At 42.8% G+C, this 22,818-nt stretch overlaps 1 protein-coding gene across 4 annotated transcripts in view; it reads left to right on the forward strand.

Annotated features, from left to right (window-relative positions):
- Window positions 1-22,818, forward strand: part of ATXN7L1 (ataxin 7 like 1) — a 226,305-nt gene that overhangs the window by 136,696 nt on the left and 66,791 nt on the right. For all 4 annotated transcript variants that reach the window (XM_085654144.1, XM_085654142.1, XM_085654141.1 and 1 more), the window contains exon 5: window positions 20,814-21,070. In XM_085654144.1, coding sequence (XP_085510270.1) covers window positions 20,814-21,070 — 257 coding nt within the window. The remainder of the gene's footprint in view (window positions 1-20,813; window positions 21,071-22,818) is intronic.

Consider the following 22,818-nt stretch of genomic DNA (forward strand, 5'->3'; position numbering starts at 1 on the left):
GCGGAATCGTATTATTCGCTCTTCCCCTGTTGCTTATAAGCAGGTCATGATGACTTTATTGATTAATCAGACTGGTAACATGTTATCTGTGGTGCTGGAATCGGTACGCCAACTCGGTGAGTTGGGTGAGTGGTTTAAACCTGAACGGCAGTCCCGGCCTGACACTCGTACTCCTGGTGAAAATAAATTTACTAGACGTGATATGTTTCTTGCTCTTCTGACTGATGGTGTGCGTAAGGAGGACATTGATGGTGAGACTACTTCTCGTTTGTGGGAAATGTTTCGCAAACGTGGCTTGGATCGAAAGGAGGGTGCCCGGCGTGTTCGGACAACTGAGTGTGATCGTGGTTTTTCTGACGGTAGCGGTGATGACGACCGCCGTGGGCGCTCTGATCGTCGTGATGATCGACGTTATGCGCGTGATTTGTCCCCCCGTCGTGAGAGAGACAGGGAGAGAGAGGGGGAAAGAGAGAGGGGGAGAGATGATTATGTTAACAGCAGACGTAGAGATGATAGGGATCAATCCCCTGAGTTGAGAAGGAGAGAGGATCGACACATATTGGCCGATCGAAACCCGCAGTACAATGCAGGGAACAGTAATACATTTCGTAATGGAGATGGATATGAACAGGAGGTATCGATACCTAGGAACCGTGAGAGTCTTTATCCTGATTTATCCTGGTACACAGAACACAATAAAAAGGACTAGGAAATAGGTCAAGCTCCAGTACACAGATGGGCTCACAGAGATAATAGACCCTATGTAGATATTGATATTTATTGGAGACATCGTAATATCCAAAGGGCCCGAGCATTGGTAGATACAGGAGCGGAGGCCACTCTTATTCATGGAAAATCAAAGAAGTTTAAAGGTCAGCCTTTTACAATTACCGGATTAGGTGGAAAGGAAACTCCCGCAGTTCAAACCTTACTTGAAATGAGAATAGGTAGAATTCCTAGAAAAGAATACTCTGTATTAGTGGTGCCACTCTTAGAATTCATAATTGGAATTGATATTTTGAAAGGAATGATTTTGCACTTAGATGATGGATGTTACCAATTTGGAACTAAACATTATATATCGTCCAGGCCTGTACGAGTTGGTCGTTTAAGAATGCCCCCCATAAAAGTTCCTCAGGCGACAAAAGTGGTTCGTCAGAAGCAGTATCGTATTCCAGGTGGTCATGAAGAGATTAGTACCACTATTCAGGAGTTGGTGGATGCAGGAGTTATAACCCCAGTTACTTCTGCTTGGAATAATCCTGTTTGGCCTGTACGTAAGAGTGATAATTCTTGGCGCATGACTGTTGATTATCGAGAATTGAATAGACACACACCCTCTTTGACTGTTGCAGTACCGGATGTTATTACCCTAATTGAAAGAATCCAGAAACATCCAGGTACATGGTATGCATCCATTGATATTGCTAATGCTTTCTTTTCGATTCCGATTGCCCCTGAGTGTCAGGAACAATTCAGTTTTACGTGGAACGGGCGTCAGATGACGTTTAGAAGTCTTCCTCAGGGCTATGTGCATAGTCCTACGATATGTCACTGGCTGGTGGCAGAGCATCTGGCTGAGGTACCAGTTCATCCACAAATTCAGATATGTCACTATATTGATGATATTTTGATCCAAGGTGAATCACAAGAGGAAGTTCAGACCCAATTGGATAGAGTCATTGAGTGCTTGCGTGAGAAAGGTTGGGAAATCAACCCGGATAAATTACAAGGTCCATCCCAGGCTGTGAAATTTTTGGGTATTAATTGGCATGAAGGGCACCGAGAAGTGATCCCTCAGGTTAAACAGAAAATACTTGATTTTGCAGTTCCGAGAAATAGGAAAGAAGCCCAAAGCTTCATTGGTTTGTTTGGATTTTGGCGCCAGCATATTCCTCATTTGAGTCAAATATTGGCCCCTTTGTACCAGGTCACTCGTAAAAAGAATGCATTTGAATGGGGTAAATCACAGCAAGATGCGTTCAGTCTGGCAAAAGAAGCAATTCAGCATGCTCTGGATTTATGGCCTGTATGTGATGGTGATGTGGATTTGAATGTGTCTGTACAAGGCCTTTATGCAAATTGGAGTTTGTGGCAGAAACAAGGTAAGAGTAGAGTACCGTTAGGTTTCTGGACCAAAAAGCTACCTGATGCTGGTGAGCGTTATACACCTTTTGAGAAACAGCTACTTGCATGTTATTGGGCTCTGGTAGATACCGAGCAATTGACTTTGGGACATGATATAGTTTTGCGACCTGAAATTCCTATCATGCAGTGGGTTATGAGTTCGCCGAAAACTCACCGAATTGGACACGCTCAAGAGGCGAGTGTGATTAAATGGAAATGGTATATACAAGACAGGGCACGTGTGGGACAAAAAGGAGTTGCATCTTTGCATGAGCAGGTGGCACGGGCGCCATCAACTGAAACTGAGAGTGAATGTTCTGTACCCTTAGTACAGGAGTCTCCTGTTAAGTGGGGTAAACCTTTTGATGATTTGTCTGCAGAGGACAGAAACCATGTCTGGTTTACGGATGGTTCAGCAAGGTTCATAGGGACGAAACGGCATTGGAAGGCAGTGTCCTATAATCCGATCACACAAAAATTGCTGAGTACAACTGGTGAGGGTAAGAGCAGTCAATTTGCTGAACTCTATGCTGTTTATCAAGTTCTGAAACAAGAGTTACCTGGCACATGTCATATTTTTACCGATTCTTGGTCTACTGCCAATGGACTGGCAGTTTGGTTACCGACTTGGCATTCCCATAGTTGGAAAATCCATTCCAAGGAATTGTGGGGAAAAGAATTATGGCAGGAGATTTGGGAAATGCTCCCACAGAGTACTGTTACAATCTTCCATGTGGATGCTCATACCCCGATAGACTCTCTTGACAAATTCTTTCATAACATTGCAGATGAGAAATCTAAAATTGCTGAGGCAGTGGTGGACACGCAAGATTCTGATATTGCGGGATTGGCGAAATGGGCCCACCAGAAAGCAGGACACTTTGGAGAGAAAGCCACTAGCAGGTGGGCTGCTGATCGAGGAATTTATATTCCCCTAGATTTAATTAAAAATGTTATTCTACATTGTCCCATTTGTCAGCATATCAGGCAGCGCAAAGTGCCCCAAATTGTTAAAGGTCATTTACATCGCGGGAAATTGCCCGCTCAAATTTGGCAGATTGATTACATTGGTCCACTTCCTATGAGTAGGAATTGTCAATATGTTTGCACCATTGTTGATACATACAGTGGCCTGTTGGTGGCCCTTCCCTGTAAGCAAGCTACCCAATTGAATACTATTAAAACATTGGAATTGATTATGATGTATTATGGTGTGCCATTCCAAATTCAATCTGATAATGCATCCCATTTTCGTGGAAGATTGGTACAGGAATTCTGTGTGGAAAACAATATTGAATGGGTATTTCATATACCATATTATCCACAGGCCTCGGGTCTTGTGGAGAGGTTGAATGGCCTGCTAAAAGACCAACTTCGCAAATTAACAGATGACAAGTATAAGAATTGGCGAGATTTTTTGCCTCAAGCGCTATTGATTTTGAATAACCGTCCTTTTCTAAATGCTGAATCCCCACTTATGCGTTTGTTTCCTCCGAATGTTGATGCTAAACCTAACGAGATCAGAGAGACTGTGATGTACTGGGAGATTACTCCCGGAGCTTTGGCTCCATGCAGAGCGACCCCAGGGTCGGCAGGTTTAGACTTGCATGCCATGGATGACACCATTATAAAAAGTAAAGATCGAGTCATCATTGAGACAGGTGTTGGTGTTCAGATACCACCTGGAAATTTCGGATTAATTGCCCCTAGATCGGGGCTGGCTGTAAAAGGCATTCAGGTGCTTGGAGGAATCATTGATAGTGATTATCAGGGAGAGATTAAGGTGCTCCTGCTGAATAGCAGTGAGGTTGACTTACTGATACATAAAACTGACCGAGTGGCTCAGTTGCTAATAATGCCTGTCTTCAGTGGTGAGATGGTAAAAGGCACTGCCCCAACGTTGCTAACTGTACGAGGCCAGAAAGGTTTTGGCTCCACAAACAATCCTGGGGCCAGAGTTTGGGTGCAGTCGCCTAAGAATCCCCCTGAACAAGCAGAGGTCATTGCAACCGGTCAAGATAACACCATTTTAGTTATGAGACCAGGGAAAGATAGCTGGGAAGCAGTCCCGGCTGACAAACGTTATTTACGAGAATGAATAATGCCTGTATTTGATTCTCTTTCAGATCATTCTTTGGACTGTTGCTGCAGGATGTGTCGGCGTCGGACTGTTTTCGGGCTGGTGCGACGAGAGAGGAGGGATCCCATCAACACGGGATGAGTTGAAAACCCGAGTGTCGCGTTCCTTCGCTGCGTGGGATTCGTCGCCAAACTTTTGGGTTACATTGGCCAAGCAAGTGACGAAGACCCCTCATTTCTGCTTGATACCGATGAGATCGGTAACTGATATATTAGCAACCTGTTTGGTTGCTGTCCCTGCTTCTTTGGAGACACTGACTCATATTTTTAATATAACAAATGCTCGTCCCAATGTTCTTCTGGGCGATTTCGCTGCCCATGAGTATTGCCCCTTGTGTACTGTACTGTCAGACCCGATACCGCCTGTCCAGTCCCAAATAGTTACCTATAATATTACACAAGGCGATTTATGTTTTTTCCTTACTTGTGATCCTAGTGCGATTTCTGAATGTATGCGTTTAAAATTGAAAGGTGCCACCTCATTCACCGCTCATGAACGAACTTTGTGCTTTCAAAGGACACCGAAAACATGTACTTCTGTTCAGAACAACATGACTTGTAAGAGTATGGTAGTTACCCCCAGTCACTATCGCACGATGTTACTACCTGCCGGATGGCTTTTCTCATGTGGTAATACTTCCTGGCCATATATCCCCGCAAATATTTCTGGAGGCCCTTGTGCCATTACTAGACTGAGCCTACTCATGTTTTCTTCACATCCGAATGCCAACTCTCGTGTGATCCGAGATACAGTGAGGTTACAGGAGGATTGTGACTCACTTTGCATTTATATTCCAAGTCTGAATACCTTAGCCTGGCTGTTTCAATTATTGGTGTTCCTGCTTTGGCAGTTTATAATGCCAAATCTATTGGGAAAATGGCCTGCTGGATGGTAAAATCCATCAATCATACTTCTACAGTCCTGTCTGACATGCTATTAGACGCCCAGGGTGAACGAAGGGCTATCTTACAAAATAGAGCGGCTATTGATTATCTTTTGCTTAAACATGGACACGATTGTTCTGATTTTGAGGGTCTTTGTTGTTTTAACCTATCGGATCATACAAAATCCATTCAGGTTCACATTGACAAATTACATGACTTGACAGAAGAAGTTAGAAAACACATAGACCAGGGCTGGTTTGACTGGCTCTTTAATTGGTTACCTGATTTGCATATGTTACGTCAAATATTTGGAGGTATTCTGATTGCTATCGGCATTTTGATTTCTATCTGTTGCTTTATTCAGTGTATTCCTTCATTACTTCAATTCTGCATACCTGGTACTAGACATAGATCAGTTAGCCTTGTTTCGTATTATTCTTCCACAGATGTTAGTTCTGTTTAATGAATGTATAATAGACTGAAGTCAAGGGTGAAATGTTCTGCTCGATTTTCCCGGTCTTCTTGTATTAACAGGTGATTGAATGTGACTTCAGTCTCTTACCATTCAAGCCTAAGGGTTAGAGTAGTGGATGGAGCCTATTTACTAGGCACTTCGACATGATTCTGTGCTCTTCCCCATAGATCAGGGCTTGCACATATAGCCTAGGGGATAGATTCGTTAGTATTAGGGATAACCTGTCCTGTAGTGAGGGTATTTCATGGAGCCGTGCTGAATGCAGGCCTGGTAGGCCTCAAACGGGAGAGACTCCATCTTTCTTTCTGCTCCGGCAGCTTGGGATTCTTCTAGGTCAAACGTAATGTTTTAGTTATGAGGTGTTATTCGCTTGGAGAGAACCGGTTCAGGCCGGCCCTTATCGAAGGATTGTATTTTTCTTCATGCCGAAGACACTACATCAGGCCGGCCGGCTGGGAACGTGTCCTTGGTACGGGGAGGTACAAGAATTTGGTGGGCGGCAGGTTACGGGCCGGAATTTTCCATGAGGAAATGCACCTCTATATTAGTGAAAGTCTGAGGCAGTTACAAGGGCAGTCCGTAGGCGGCATCTAGCCGTTAGCAGTAAAGCTACTACTTATTCCAGGGAAGACAGACGCCATCTTGAAGGCGGAGAAGAACTGAGAGACAGATGCTTTCCTAACAGAATAACCAGAGAGGAGAGAGTAGCCGATAAGGAAGAGGTCCCAGTGACTCGGAGAAGGGTGATTCCAGGCGAGCCGAGGCACAGACGAGAAGGGAACCTAGATGACCACTGAGTGCAGGCTACATACTACTAAGGTGATGTGGACCCTTTCTTATTAGAGTGTACAACTTAATCTTTCACTTTTCTTTGCAGGTTATGTGTTATATCGTAATGTTATGTGATTGTATGTGCAATGAGTAATAAAGTATCCAGTTTGTAGTGAACCAACATGTGCTGTGTGTTCTTGTATAAGAGGGTAGCCTATTCTTCTAGTCAGCTGCGGCTACATGAACAGATGTTAACCCTGATCAGGTAAGTGGTAACTGAATAAGGGAAAGAGGAGCCCCTCAAACCTGAGAACAGGCTATGCCCGAACTGGCAATCCTTGTGTGATCTGATGAATAGTGAGACTGATTCCCTTTTTGTTTGTTATGGTGATCATAGGATGAACTGTCGTATGAGACTGCCGTCTAGGTAGAGAGGTCTGGATTCGTAGGGGATCGCGAGGCCGCCAATTGTGCTGAGACTGCCGTCTGGGTAGAGAGGTCTGGGTTCGTATGGGACTGCGAGGCCGCCACTTGTGATACTGTCGTATGGGCAGAGAGGTCTGGGTTCGTATGGGACCGCGAGGCCGCCACTTGTGATACTGTCGTATGGGCAGAGAGGTCTGGGTTCGTATGGGACCGCGAGGCCGCCACTTGTGATACTGTCGTATGGGCAGAGAGGTCTGGATTCGTAGGGGATCGCGAGGCCGCCGATTGTGCTGATACTGTCGTATGGGCAGAGAGGTCTGGGTTCGTATGGGACCGCGAGGCCGCCACTTGTGATACTGTCGTATGGGCAGAGAGGTCTGGATTCGTAGGGGATCGCGAGGCCGCCGATTGTGCTGATACTGTCGTATGGGCAGAGAGGTCTGGGTTCGTATGGGACCGCGAGGCCGCCACTTGTGATACTGTCGTATGGGCAGAGAGGTCTGGGTTCGTATGGGACCGCGAGGCCGCCACTTATGAGATCTTGGTATGCATAGTAGGAATCCCCTGTCCTTAGGTGATAGATATATGTGGTTGTAGGATTGGAAATAGGTTCTAGGGAGGGGGTAACGTTCTGGCTGGGTTAGTGAGGCTCTGATGAGCGGGTTCTATCTGATCCAAAAACCCAAGCAGAACACCAATTCACCCAGCTTGGGGTCCAATTTGATAAGGAGCGAACGGCGCCTTTCAGTAGAAATGGCGCAGTTCGCATTCCCCAAGAAAATAATGGCCCGTTGAGCCCAACTGGACAAGGTTTCGGGGGAGATCAGGGCACCAGATACCTTGGCGTCTTCAGCCATATCAAATATTTTTACTAGGGGACCCGTTATGTCCAGCAATTTATCCTGACAGGCACGCCAGGATCTATCGATGCCTTTCTTCGGGTGCTTGATAAACTTCGTTAGATAAGTGGTCATCTTGGCATCAATTTCGGGGGTCACCGCCACTTTACCCTCCAGGGATGGGCGCGGGCATTCGGATCTAAGGCGTGCAACGACGTCCTGATTGAGGGGTTTCCGAAGGCGCGCCGCCACATACTTGGCCACCTTATCGCAGGGAACTCACTGCGAAGAAGGGGGATGCAAAAGGTCCTCCGGGTCAAGAAGATCCGAGGGAGCACCACCCTGGGAAGCTGAAGACTGAGGACGTTCCACCGAACCAGAAGGGGAGGGACACCATGACCTGCCCTGGTCCGATTCGCCATCTGACGCACCCTGGGAGTCCTCCGAAGGAGGAGAGGAAGGCATGAGATCCGGGACTCCTTCAGGCGGAGGATCAGCCGGGGAAGGATCCGCCGGCAAGGCTGGAGTCTGGGCGTCCAAAAAGGCTTGCCGAAGCCGCTCAAATGCGCCAGAATCAACTCGGTCGGAACGGGAGTGATTACGCGGATTCTCCGGAAGAGAAGCGGGGCTCAACTTTGAAGGTAAGGAACCAGAAGGTCCCGGAGCGTCTTCCCTCGCAGGGAGGGGTTCAAGGAGTTTCACCAGGTCATCCAACCTCTTCTCCAATCTCTTCTCCAAAGGAGCCACCGCCTCAGAGACCACCTTCACAATGGAGGAATCCACTGCATCGCAAAACTCATCTGACAGTGGGAAATACTGGGATTCCTCGTAATAGTCATCAAACTCCTCCATGGCACCCCAGGGAGAAGATGAGGAAGCGAAGTAAGTAAAATAGTAGTGGCCACCCACCAGGTAAGAGGGAAGTATAAAGTGGGACTTCACCCAGGTCAAAATGGAAGCCCCCCCTGTCGAAATGTAGAGGGTCAACCAAACTCCCAAAAGTATACAGGGCCCAAATCAGCACACCTAGCGCCCTGAAACCTACTGCTGGCTTTATTTCTATGCCTGGGCACTCCAAAGGTGTGCGTGTGGAAAATGTGGACAGTCTTGCCCCCACGGGGGTGTTCAGGCCTCAGGCGTAGTACCGGCAAGGCGCGAGCCAAGTAAGGACGCGGGCGGAGGCGCTCGGCAACGGCCGCTAAATATCTGCGCAACCTCCGCTCGCGTCCCGCCGAAGCTCCGCCGCACTCCCGCCAGTGACAGAAAACCGTTGCATGGCCGTGTAGGAGCAGGCAGAACGTTGCCAGGAATCCCATATCTGGTAACGGTTAGCTCCAGGGTTACTTGTTGTATGCAAGTATTGTTCCCCCCAATAGACACAGTCAGGGAGTCGCCTCTATGGCCTTCATTGAATGTTTATTTTATACGTTTTTATACTTTAAGCAGAATGAAAGCCATGCTTTTGCAACAGACCGTGCCTTTGACCTTGGCCAAAGAAGCCTATGATCTACAAATTGCAATGACTTCGGCTGAGATACAGGCTCTAATTCGTACAAACTGCCCTATACATTTCGTAGAAATGATGGGACGTATCTTAAACATGTCTGATACGAGTGGGGTTGTACATGTATTTAAGAACATATGTTCAGGGCTGTTAACACCTTTTCAGGCAGTCCTCAGAATCATTCCAAACTTCGTGCCTTCGGTGTTTGGTGGTCTGCCATTAGTTCTAGCACTCATTGCAGGAATCCTGTTTCTATTCCTACTGCTACTCTATGGCAAGCCTATCCACTGGCGTCACTCCCAGCAACTTGGAGAAAGCTCTCCTAGAACGGAAGTGCTGTGAGCGCATAGTGCAACTTTTGGGCATACCTCGTCTATGGGAACTTAATACAACATGGTTTCTGTCATTTAGACCAATCTGGCAAGATTGCATCTTACCTGTTCTACGCTGCCTGCTTTGCGGTGCAGAATGCATGCTAGACATATGTCTAACACTCCATCAGTCATGCCAACAGATATCGATACTCTGCTGGACCCGATAACGGCCCATGCTCTGTGTTGTCCCCAGAGGCTACCAATCCTGATGACGGCATTCGTTGAGATATCACAGACGCTTCTTGCTGCTGCTGAGGTACGAGATGGATCAACAGGCATACAGTTAATGGACGAGAACATTGCTGCGGTATCCCATGCTGAAGGCGATGCTTCACATCTCTGTGCAGTTAAACTTCTAAATGATATGTTCCATCGGTAGACCATCTTTTGTCTACAAGAGTATATGATTTCATGTTTTCACCAGACCCATACACTGACTTTGATTCGGCTCACAGTGTACCAGGAAAGCAATGAATTTGGCCTCCATATTTTCATAGCAGAACAGAACTTGGAACTCTTCCTAAAATTTACTTTTTTCTAAATTTGAAAATACATGGCAAATTATTCTACTTACAGAAGAACTATTCATATAGAACGGACTTCTTTGACTACTTCCAGGGACACATTTTCACCTTATTTACCACAATTTTATTTAGTATCATGTTATGAAATGGCTTTGATTTTTTGAATACTTGTCGACCATTTCGTCATATGTATGTATTTCTATTCATTCCTATTGCATTTATTTCCGATATATGTTTAGAATGAAAAACTGCTTTAAAATGTACAGTACCTTTGCATTACATGTTTTAGCGAAGTTTTGTTTTTTAATAGACTTCTTTTAGTATGCTTTTACAAATGATTTTAGCAACATGTGGTACTCAGTTTAATGTTTAGCATTTTATGTTTAGCATTTAGTATTATCGTTCATTCGAAAGTGGAGTGGGTGTTGTATTCTGCTTTAGGTGTCCGTATATAGGTTTTCATGAAACATGTCCTTATATAGGCACAATTCGCATTGCCCTTATATAGGAATAAGATCTCAGTCCTTATTTAGTCATTAGCCATGCTATCCAAATACAGGCATGGTCACCTACATCCGTCCACCCCAACGTCACAACGAGTTCTTATAAACCAGACCCTTAAGCTCTTGGGAGTTTCCCTAGCCCAGGATTATTGATTTCTCCAAGAACTCATTTATTATGCATATTATCCTTAAGGGTTCATTCCTTACGTCTTCCTCTGCCCGACTTTACATCAATGCTAACATTCCAAGGCACCTACCAGCTATAAATATACCTTCCCTTGCCCAAGCAAGTAGGAGGAGCCCTCGACTTTAGAGGAGCCTGTGTCCCGGCCTGATGCACTGACAAGAGACGCTGTCATCCCTGCTCGCAGAGAATCCAGCTTCCAGTGTTCTGACTCCCTTCGCGGGGTGTTAGAGTTCGGGACCCGGAAAGAGATTCCAACCTCTCTCATTCTCAAGGTATGGAGCTGACTAGAACCTAGCGGGACTCTTGGCATACTAAACTTAGCATACCATACTATAGCCTTCCATACTATAGAATACATCACCTACTTCTTACCTTGTACTACACTTAGATTAGGTACACTGGTGTAGAACTAGTTAGAGAAGCATCTTGTGAGTACTCGCATTTTTAGCCTATGGTATTTATGTATATGAGTATATGTGTCATAGCTAAAAGATAATGCTACCGCAGTATTATTTCTTTCTACTGCTTACGCTGTACATAATATATCTAGCATACTGTCTTGTGATTGTTACAGCTCATATCTCTTACACGAGAAACAAGACTGTTCAATAAATCCTTTTGTTGAAATGCCCGTCTATTCTTTCTGTGTACACTCTGAAGAAACTAAGTATGCATGATTACTGAAAGAGAGTGAAATTGTTATCTATTGTTTCCACGATTCTGAGAGTGTTCCGATTCTAAAGGGAAACAAAGTTGTCATGTTTATGCGGTTGCCAGAAACTATTCCCTTCTGGTTCACAAGGAGTTTCTACTGGCCTCTAAGTTAGCTGGTACAAATTAATTAAGTTTAATATACTTGATAGGGGCATACTTACCTCAGTCCTATGCCAAATCTATAGGGTATATTATTCCAATGCGCAGAGCCTATTAGGGAAATAGGAACTACACTACAAAGCATGCTGCAAAAGATCTTCAAATGGTTGTATAGAACACCAGACGGTCTGTCACACAAGCACTTATTACCAGCAGGCCACGCCAAAATCTCCAAACACTCCTACGCAGACTCCAGACCATCCAGAAGGCCGCCGCAAGACTAATTCTCAGTCGCCCACATTACACTGCTCCTCAAGAAGCTTGACTGGCTCCCCGTTCATAAGCACAACCAATTCAAACCTCTCACGCAACATACAAAGCTATACACATTACAGTACCAGAATACCTGAAAAGCCACGTACACTTAGTCAAGCACGCCAGACACCTATTTTCTGCCTCACTCTCACTTGCACATGCTCCCCACATCTGCAAAAGCAGAGCAGAAGGTCACTCTTTCTCCGACATCGCACTCAAAAAATGGAACAACCTCCCTCAACACATCAGAACTTCATCCTTATTTCTTGAGTTCCGCAAGAAGTGGAAGAGCTGGCTTTTCAATTAAACACAGAGGGGACCACGCACCTACATATCTGGTCAAGTGCCTGAATACCTTTACAAGTGAATAGTGTGCTATAAAAATCGAGATAACATAAGATACATTACAATTGTGATTTAAAATCCCACTATACCATTAAAGAGGGTTTTAAATTACAATTCCTCAGACACCAAGCATGACATTCCAATCTGCTCCCAAACAAAGGTTATCACTTATTAAATGTAATAAGGTAACCCAATGTTATCCTATGGGAGAGGTAGTCCTTACAATAATGAAAAACGAATTTGAGAGTTTTTTACTACCGGTACGTTTACATGTCCAACATTTTAAATACAGTGCACTCTGCAGTGCAGGCTGTTTAAGGCCTACCCTAGGGGTGACTTCTGAATTAAAAAGGAAGGCCTGGAAAAAGGTTTATTTTGCCGGGTCGAAATGGCAGTTCAAAACTGCTCACACAGGCTGCACTGGCAGACCTGAGACAGGTTTTTAAGGGCTACCTAAGTGGTTGGTTGAATAAGTGCTGCAGGCTCACTAGTAGTATTTAATTTACCAGTGCTAATTATATGGTATACACCTTCACTAGGGACTTACAAGTAAATTCAATATTTCAGTTGAGTGTAAGGCAATTTTTCCATGTTTAAAGGAGAGAGCAGAAGCACTTTACCACTAGTTGTCAGTGGTAAAATGCGTCGAGTCTTAAATCCAACAAAAACGGGATCAGAAAACAGAAGGGGCAAAGACAAAATGTTCGGTGGTAAATCTAGAGAGAGGGCCAGGTCCAGCAGGAAGGCTGTGTGAAGAGGACCCTGTCAAGGTGTATTGTCCTCTGCATTAAGATCTGCTACAGACTGGCCACGAAACAGCCACCGGTAGGTCTGAGAGTCCATTCAACCAAGGCTAAGTCTGCGAGCACTGCGTTGTAATGCTGAGTGCCTGTTCTTGATATCTGCCAGGCTGTGATGTGGGTGTCAGTGCACACATTCTCAAAGCACTACTGCCTTTACAGCAGTGCTTAATTTGAGCAGGTGGTTTCTGGTGCTCTGCACCAGCACTTAATTATCAACACCTGCGCTTGTGACAGTCTGCCACAAGGTGGCATTGTCTCACTAATTTAGAGATGACCAAAAGAACAGTTAATTATTAATTCAATATACATTAAAAATTGCTATTACCTGCCGCCAAAGCCATTCTTATAGCTTTGGCAACCTGAAATAGTCTGAATTGTCACTGTTGTAGTAGTGTGATGGTTAGTAATTGTGTTGTTACTATCATTGGTAGCATAGTAGGGGCAATATGTGGTGCAAGCTGCTTTGGCCTCCTGACGAGAGTACTGACACTTATTGTTTTACAAATTAAGTACTGCTTGACAGCCAGGTCTGGTAAGGACATTTCGTCTGCTAAATCCTGCAAGACTTTTTGGTATGATTCCATTCCACAGACCCTCCACCTGTGTAGGTGCTGCTTTTGTGTCTGTTCCAAGGTGCGGAATTTGTTTTTAGATGTATCAACCGGAAGAACAAGTTACTTACATTTGGTAATTCTCTTTCAGGTGGATACCTCACTGTCATTCCACCTCCTCATTCTGTAAAGAGGCCTCTTTTTAACATCTAAAAAGGTTGCAAGTTAGCAATCTGTACACTGGTACTACCAGTTTGCTGAAGCTCATTGTATGAACGTACAAAAGAAACAAACAAGAAACTGATGTCAGTGCACATGGGTGGTGCTTATATGCAACTAGGCTTGATCACTTCCGGGGTGGTACAGAGTCAACATGAAGCCGCATGGCACCACCTTAGCATCACACAGGTGTATTGCTAGAGAAATGTTTTCTGGATCCAGTCTGGCACCTGGGAAGTATTCTAAGGTGCGGAATCTATAGCTAGAAAGAGTACCCACCAGAAAGAGTGTTACTAAAGGTAAGTAACATGTTCATCACATAAAGAAAAAGAACAACCTTTCCGGGATAATTGCCCATGTGTGTGCATTCATTCAGAAGGGCCATGATTTACTGGTCAATTTTAGATTGTTTTTTTTTCCAGTGCCACCAATGCAAACAAGTGTTTGCAAAGCTGTAGCTGAGCAATAGCCTTTTCAAAAAACAAAACCTGTTGGCTTTGTCAATGCTTGTTCCTACTATAGCTAGAGTGTGAGTACTTTTGCTGCTCCTCTAAAGGTACAAGCCATTGTTCTGAAAAAGAAGATTACACCATTCTGTTTGTGATGGGAAATCAGTGTTCCGCAATAATTCTTGGTCCTGTTGAGAAACCAAAACAGAACCTTGTTTACTTTTTTTTACTCCTTTTGTTTCTCTTTTGTGGAGGTATTTGGAGCTCTTAGAGGTGAGGTACTTGTAGTATACTCATAAATGAAGTCCAACTCAAGAAGTATGGTATAAGATGAGTTCTTTATTACAGCCCCCCGCACACGGGAATAACACCACCAACGCTGACAGTCTCCACAGCAGAACTGTCTTACTACAGAACTCACACACACAATACATTCTACAATCTAGAACTGTATGACTCTTATACATCTTAAAGCTATATACTACACAATCCCCCTTCTTTAATGAAAACAAAAAAAAAAAAAAAAAAAAAAAAAATGAATAAATAAATAAATAAATGTAACTTAAAATCTACATATTATTAAGTACAATCAAAAATTTCTAGCAATTTTGGTTTCTTGACAATTCTACCACTAGACGTTTTAACAATGTTTTCATCGCAAGACACTTGTGGTAAAACAGGATCCTGAACATTTTGATGATTGCCCCCCAGAGAAACATTTTCATCACATGGAACCTCTGGAACAGGAACACTATCTGGAACAACACTACAATCTTGTGAAACCTCCAAATTAACATCAGAAGATATCCTTTGATTAACATTTTCATCATTTGGATTAGAATCATCAATATGTTGTGACAATTTACATGTATCTAGCCACCAAAAATTCTTGCATTTGTTCCGCTCTTCAGATTCAGAACTATATGAAACTGGTGCCAGACGACTACAATGCCAAACCTCACCATTTTGAAGTAAAGCTGTGTTATTCATAACTTTGACAACCAATTTGGGCTCACTAAACTTGCTTTCAGTCTTAGACACTTTCCTAGCACTTTTAATTCTAACCCATTGACCACTCTGTAAATTAACTTGTTTAGTACCATGTTTTAAATCATAATAGGACTTGTTTCTCATTTGAGAATCTTTGATATTCTCTCTTACAACAGGAATATCACACAAAACCATCCCACTTTTATTCAACCATCCTGGATTAATCTTTGAATGGGGAATCCTCCCTCTCATTAAGGAAAAAGGACTTTTACCAGTAGTACCATGAATAGTACTTCTATAGGCCCAAAGGAGTTTTTTTAATTCTTCTTCCCAAGATAGGTCACCTTTGTTAGCAAGTTGTATGACACCCTTAATACTGCGGTTAGCTCTCTCAACAATACCATTGCCACTAGGATGATATAATGCTGTGAATCTCTGTTGAACCCCAGAAGCACTCAGATAATTTTTCATCTCACAGGATTTGAACTGTACACCATTATCAGATAAGATAAACTTAGGGAAACCTTCTCTTAAAAAGATATCATCTAAGAATGTTATCACTGTTTTGGTAGTGATGGTATCCACAACACACATTTCTAACCATCGTGAAAAGGTATCGACGAGTACCAAAATGTATTTCTGCGAATTATCATGCCAACAAATTGGTCCCATGCAGTCAATAGCTACAACTTCCCAAGGAAAATTGGGGCAACTAGGAGAAGCTAAAGGTGGATTGAAAGTTTTCAATGTTTTATCCGAAACTTCGCACTTAACACACGATCTTACACACCTTTCTACATCTAAGTCAATCTTAGGCCACCAATACAGTTCTTTTAGACGCAATTTGGTGCGAGTGATTCCTGAATGCCCCTCGTGGCCTAAACTAATTATTTTATTCCTTAAGTTTTTCGGTGGTACAATTTTGTCACCCCGTAAAACAAACTCGTCTGAAAGACTCAGTTCATTCCGAACTTCCCAAAAACCACGCAAGTCATCATTCACAAATTTTTTATCAATTCCATTCCATCCTTTCATAATTAATTGTTTAAGAACAAGTAGAATTTGATCTGAATTCTCTGCTTCAAGCCATTCCTCTTTACTAAAACTGCACTGGACTTTTGACGAAATGTGAGCTACTGAGAATTCATTCCAAGGATTCATATCGAGCTCAACTAAAGGTAAAGACATGCGACTCAAAAAATCTGCAGTAAAATTTTTAGCCCCAGGAACGTATTGCACCTCGTACATGAAATCTTGCAATCTCATTGATAACCTCGCTATCCTGGCTGTGGCACTGGTTAACCCTTCAGTGGTTAGTAACTTAGTCAAAGGCTTATGATCACACCGTAAAATAAACTTCCTACCCCAAAGAAATTTTCTAAAATGTTCTAGGGCCCACACACAAGCCAGGGTCTCTCTTTCAACAACTGAATAACGTTCCTCAGTAGGGGTAAGGGATCTTGAAGCAAAGGCAATAATAACTTCTGCATTATTCTCACCCAATTGTGTAAGCACACTCCCTAACCCCTTGCTACTGGCATCAGTGGTGACAATAGTTCGTGCACCAGGGTCAAATCCTTGGAGACTAGGTGCTTGCGCTACAGCTTTTTTTATTTCTTCAAAAGACTTTTGACATGAATTACACCAAATAAATTGTGCCTTATTTTTGAGAAGAGATCTCATTACACAAGTTTTTTCTGAAAACTTGTCCACAAATTTAGAGTAAAACTCTGCTAGTCCCAAAAAGGATCTAAGGTCTTCTTTAGATTTGGGAGGGGGAGCATCTTTAATGGCTCTTACTAAGCTGGCCTTGGGTCTAATACCTAAAGAACTTACTTCATGGCCTAGGTAAGTTACACTATTTTCTGCAAATTTACATTTTGAAAGCTCCGCCGTAACCCCTTTATTTTGTAAGATATTCATGACTTTCCTTAAACGCTCATCATGAACCTTCTTATTAGGACCCATTATAAGAATATCGTCCTGAAAGAAAATTATACCTTGCATATCACCCAGAAGTTCGTACATAAGCCTTTGAAATACCGCAGCCGCGGATGCTAACCCAAATGGCATGCGACGAAATTGGTAACAACCAAAAGGGGTACAAAAGGCTGTAAGGTGTTTACTCAATGGATGTAACGAAACTTGATGATATGCACATGACAAATCAATTGTTGAAAACCATTTAGCCCCTTTGGTGAGTGCAAGCATTTCATCGATTCTCGGGAGAGGAAACTGATCAACAATTATATTCTCATTCAAATATCTCAAATCTATGCACATGCGAATTTTCCCATTAGACCGTCTAGCAATCACTATGGGAGAAATCCATTCAGATGCCTCAATTGGTTCAATAATATTTGCATCTAATAATTTCTTTAATTCATTTTTAACCTCATCTCGAACAATTAATGGAATGTGTCGTACTTTATGAACTCTAGGAACTGCATTGGGTTTGGTCAAAATTTGGTGCGAAAAACCTTTAAGGTTTCCAATGTTGCCACTAAACAATTTTGGAAACTCTTCTAAAACCCATTTCTTAGTATTCTCCGCTTCACACATGACAAGCACTTGCTCAGGACTATTCGGATTCAAAATGATACTTAAAGAACGTTGGTCTCTCCAACCTAAAACTGAAGGCCCATCTTGAGCTACATACAATTTACATAGTGCTCTTCTACCCTTGAACTCAAAAATTAAAGATCTGAAACCCAACATATCAATTTTTTGCCCCGTGAAACTTTCTGGATTCACATCAGTGGGTTGCAATTGTGGACCAATGGCATTAACAAATTTGTCATTCCAAACTGATTTAGCAATGATAGTGAAAGGAGACCCAGAGTCCGCTGCAACCTGTAACACCACACCTCCAAAGGAAATCATACATAAAGGTTTGTTGCTATCATTGCTCGTAATATTGACCACAACATGTTTTGTAATGCCGCTGGAAATACTCGAGTTCTCTGGAGAGTCTTCATCTTCATTGTTGTCTGACAAATCTGAATTGCTGTTAGTGATGCAACTTACATGTGATTTTTTATAACGCTTCCTTCTACAAACTTTAGAAAAATGTCCCACGATTCCGCATACAGAACATTTTGTAGATTTAGCAGGACATTTTTCAAATCTCGCAGTATGCGCAGTACTTCCGCATCTGTAACATACAAAGCCGGACTGAGAAGAAGAATTTTCCTCTTTCTTGGTGTAAGGTGGTTTCCAATTGCTTTGATACGATTTAGATTGTTTGTACGTAACACTTTTGTCTTTTCTGGTGTCAGTAACTTTATTAACAGTGACTGTCTCAGTTGAATGAGAAACAGCTTTAGCACACCTTTCTGACAATTCCGCCTTCTTAACTAATGTAATGATGTCTTTAAGGCTAGAGTCACCTTCAATCCAGAGTTTGTCTTGGATACTTTTATTCTTTGTACACATGACTATTTGGTCTCTAATCATGTCGTCATGTAAAGCCCCAAATTTGCACTTTATGGCAAGATTCTTTAAAGCGGAGACATAATCTTCGATTGATTCATTAGTCTCCTGTTTCCGTTTATAAAATGTGCGTCTAGATACTGCCGCACACACAATAGGTGAGTAATGCTCATCAAGATCAGCAATTGCGCACTTGAACACGTCAACATCTGCGCTCCTCTCATTTTTCTGCATCTGATTATATACCCTGAGACCTTCAGGTCCTAAACAATGCATTAAAATTCTTTTTTTCCTTTCAGGAGACATAATACTACCATTATCCTCCAAGGTAGCAATGTAATTAATGAAATACTCTTTCCATTCTTGCCATTTAATAACGGGTTCTCCAGGATTAACTAAGAATTCTTTTGGATTGCTGAGAGTTATGCTGACATTTGTACTTTGTGAGTTCTTGCTTGCAGTGGAGACTGTGCTAGATTCACCATCCATGTTCACTTAACTTTAAATGTCTACTATAAATAAGTATGGCAAATAATAAAATGGTAATGGAGGAATTTCTATGCAAAACGGTAAATTTCTTGAACTGAAAACTGTCTGAAACGATGTTCCGATCGAAATGCTTCACTTGTATTGCATTTCTAGCACTGATCAGATAACCAAGATGGCCGCCAGGGTCACGTTGCGTGACCTCGTAACACACGTAGACTGACGTATTGCGCGTTGCTCTGCCACCAGCTAGAAGCGTCTTTCAAAGCAAGCTTACGCGCTGAAGAATGGACGTCGTCACTCGCGCGAGGTAAGCAATACTGAAGTCTTAAAATAACTGCCGCACTTTCAAATATACGCAGCACTAGCGTTGGCAGGGTTGACTAAATGGATAAACAAACAAAAAGAAAACTATCTCACGGATTGCTAGCAAGCGCAATTGGACTCACGCACAAGTTGTAACTTCCGTTGTGATTCCTTTCGTCGTATAATCCATAAATTTCCCAAATTGAGTCTGAAATCACGCACTCGTTCCAAACGTTGGCAGGGGGCTGAGCATCCTTGTCGCCAATTCAATGTAGTATACTCATAAATGAAGTCCAACTCAAGAAGTATGGTATAAGATGAGTTCTTTATTACAGCCCCCCGCACACGGGAATAACACCACCAACGCTGACAGTCTCCACAGCAGAACTGTCTTACTACAGAACTCACACACACAATACATTCTACAATCTAGAACTGTATGACTCTTATACATCTTAAAGCTATATACTACAGTACTCTCATTCAACAATGCCAGCGGCCTCACTGTGAGAACCACTGTATTTGTTGTGGTAATATTGCCCATGGTAAATTGTGATACCACACGGTGCGGTATTTACCAGATATTTAAACCTCACCATTCTGAATTCCACACCTCATAATAGGCATACTATGGTACCTGAGCGTCTTTCACCTGTTTGAGCTGTTTCCGTATTTCCTGCACACACTCAAATAGGTTTTACATAGAAACCTTTCACTGGTGAAAAAACGCAATATTTTTACACTAGGCACAAACAGAATCAGAATCACTATGGGAGCTGTAATGACTGTGTTCCTTAGGCCCACCACTTTGTTGCACTGCCGGGTGCTGTTCATGCAGAGATAAAAGTGGCTCTGGTTTCAGAAAGCTTTCTTCTTCTTCCCCTTTTGGGATAGATGAGAGCTGCACATCCCTCTTTACCACCCTCGGCTCCCTGTTGAGGTGTATGTAGTCAAGGAAGTATTTTTTTACTTTTGCTGGAGGTTGTTGCAAGTACTCATAGAAATTGGAAAGTAGAAGGGCTCAATGGTGCTTATTTCACTCATGCGCCATATGAATCCAGTAGGATTCAGCCGTCCATTTTTCATTGTATAATTTCTTGGTTTATTTTCCAGGTTTCTCTTAAGATACCTACCAAGAAAGGACAGCTTTGGGGTAGTTTTGGTATCAAATATTAATTATGTATTTCCCAGTTGTGTGCCAGCTATTCACCACCAGTAGCAACCCACCCTGAAAACATACCATGATTTAACCAGTCTTGTTAGTTTTTTTGCAAGTCTTGAAGAACTGTGAGTAATTCATAACAAGTATTAATCAAAAGCAAACTTATAACTGCAGTCTATTTTTCGTAGACACATTCACTAAGCCGTCGAAGAGCTGTGCCAGGGCGCAACCAACATTTTGATATTCTACTTGCTGAACATAAGGCACGCTCCAAAGAAAAGGAAGTAACAAAAGACCGAGAACACCCACAACCCACGAGAGAAACGCATCAGAGCCTGCCTGCACTTCCACAAGAATCCTCACCGGCTACTCCAGTAAACGGCTTTCAGGAACCCAAAGTAACTTCCCCTGCCAAAAGTAGACCAGTTAATTGTGTCCGTCCTAGGTAAGCGATACTCTCCAACCATTTCTGTACACCTTGTAATGTAGCTGTCAAGGAGGTCATTCTTCTCTTGACAACAACCAAGCTTTTTGTCTTGTGAACCTACAACAACTGAATGAAAACAATAACTTGAAAAATCGGATGGTTACCAACTCACCTTAAAGGCATGTAGCATGTGCAAAATATGACATAATTAAATGAAATGAACACGAGTACCCTTCATTTTAAATGTTGATCATTTTCGGAATGTTCCTTTTCTGCTCTCTCCTTCACTTTGTAACCATGTTTTATGTAATCTTTTCATTGGTATTTCCATAATAAATAAACATGGCAAGGTACACCATGTGGTTCGTGAGAACCCGTCCTGCGGCCTGGTGAGGGTCCGGGTGCCCGTGACGGGGTCCATTGGGCCAAGGGAGGCTCCCCAGACCTGGCTGGGATCAGAAGCAGGGACCGGGCCAGGTGGGTGGGTGGCTGGCTAAGTCCTTTCCACTGCGTAGTAGGAGTTGGACACCATGGATTACATTTGAAGCACATAATATCTTGTTTATTACACTCATACTGATATTCAATCAAACAGGTCCATTTAGGGACCTTGGGTCAGATGATGAGGACTGTCAATCCTTTCGCAAGTCTAGAAAGTTCCTTCTTGTTCTCTCTCCATATTTTTTTGTCCTGCTGTTTCTTGTGTTCAGTTATTTTTTCTGCTGCCCTCTAAGTATTAATTTTGAACTGTTTTGCTTCTGATACCTTTTAATCTCAGGGTTCTTTTTTGCTCAGGGATGCTTTACTTACTGTCTTATGACCATATACATACATTCTCTAGTTCTCTGGTGATTGTGTGGCCAAATGCTGTATCAAGGAGGCCAAGCATTATAAGGTGGAGTTTTCCTACTGGTGACCGTCACATGATCTGACATATAATGAATTGCTGTTGCAGCCCATTAAGTGACTCTGAGTCTCTGTAGGAATAGCTGGGAATCATCTTAGAGGTTTTCTGAAATAGATACTACAAGACATAATTACATCTGTTTATACTGTGGTCTTCTCCTTATTCAGTAGACACCTGCAGTGAGACTCCTCTCAGAGAGAGAGGCAAAACCCAGTAACCTAGTTATCAAATTCATGTTGTGATCTCTCAAGTCTCAGAACATAAGGTCAGCCTCTTTAAAAGTCTGCCTCACCTTAATGTATGTTTACATCAGTTGCCAGCCTTACCTACAGATGCTCCAAGTCAAAGGACCTATGCCCCTCTAACAGTGGAGTCCTTGTCTCTTTGTACACTCCCTTATTAACTTCCCTCTTCTGGTGTTGTGAAGAAGCCATTCAATATCCTTCCCTTTGCCATAGCTCTCATGACCAAGAATTTAGATGATAAGAGTGGGTCTGGCTTCAACTTTTATATTTGCCATATCATGTCATGATCAGCTTTTTCAGCTACTGTCTGCTGATATGAATATATATTTGATATGGTAATGATAAGTTTGAGGTACTTCACCTTAAAGAGCAGGTTTCAGGTTCCTTCAAAGACAACTAATGCTTTCATTGCAATAGAAGCTGCATATTTTGAAAATACCTTTCTTTGAACCTCTTCCCTGATGGTCGGTCAAACTCAAATTAATTCTCTTCAACCAGATTAACAATATCTTTCTAGGAGACTTCGACATTGACTGGGAGAAATGTTAAATGCAAGCCACTTACTGCCTTGGAGAGCCTCTTAAACCTACAGTCTCTTCAAACAACTCTCTTTC

This window comes from Triturus cristatus, chromosome 4_1 (genome assembly GCF_964204655.1).
Source record: "Triturus cristatus chromosome 4_1, aTriCri1.1, whole genome shotgun sequence".
Lineage (NCBI taxonomy): Eukaryota > Metazoa > Chordata > Amphibia > Caudata > Salamandridae > Triturus > Triturus cristatus.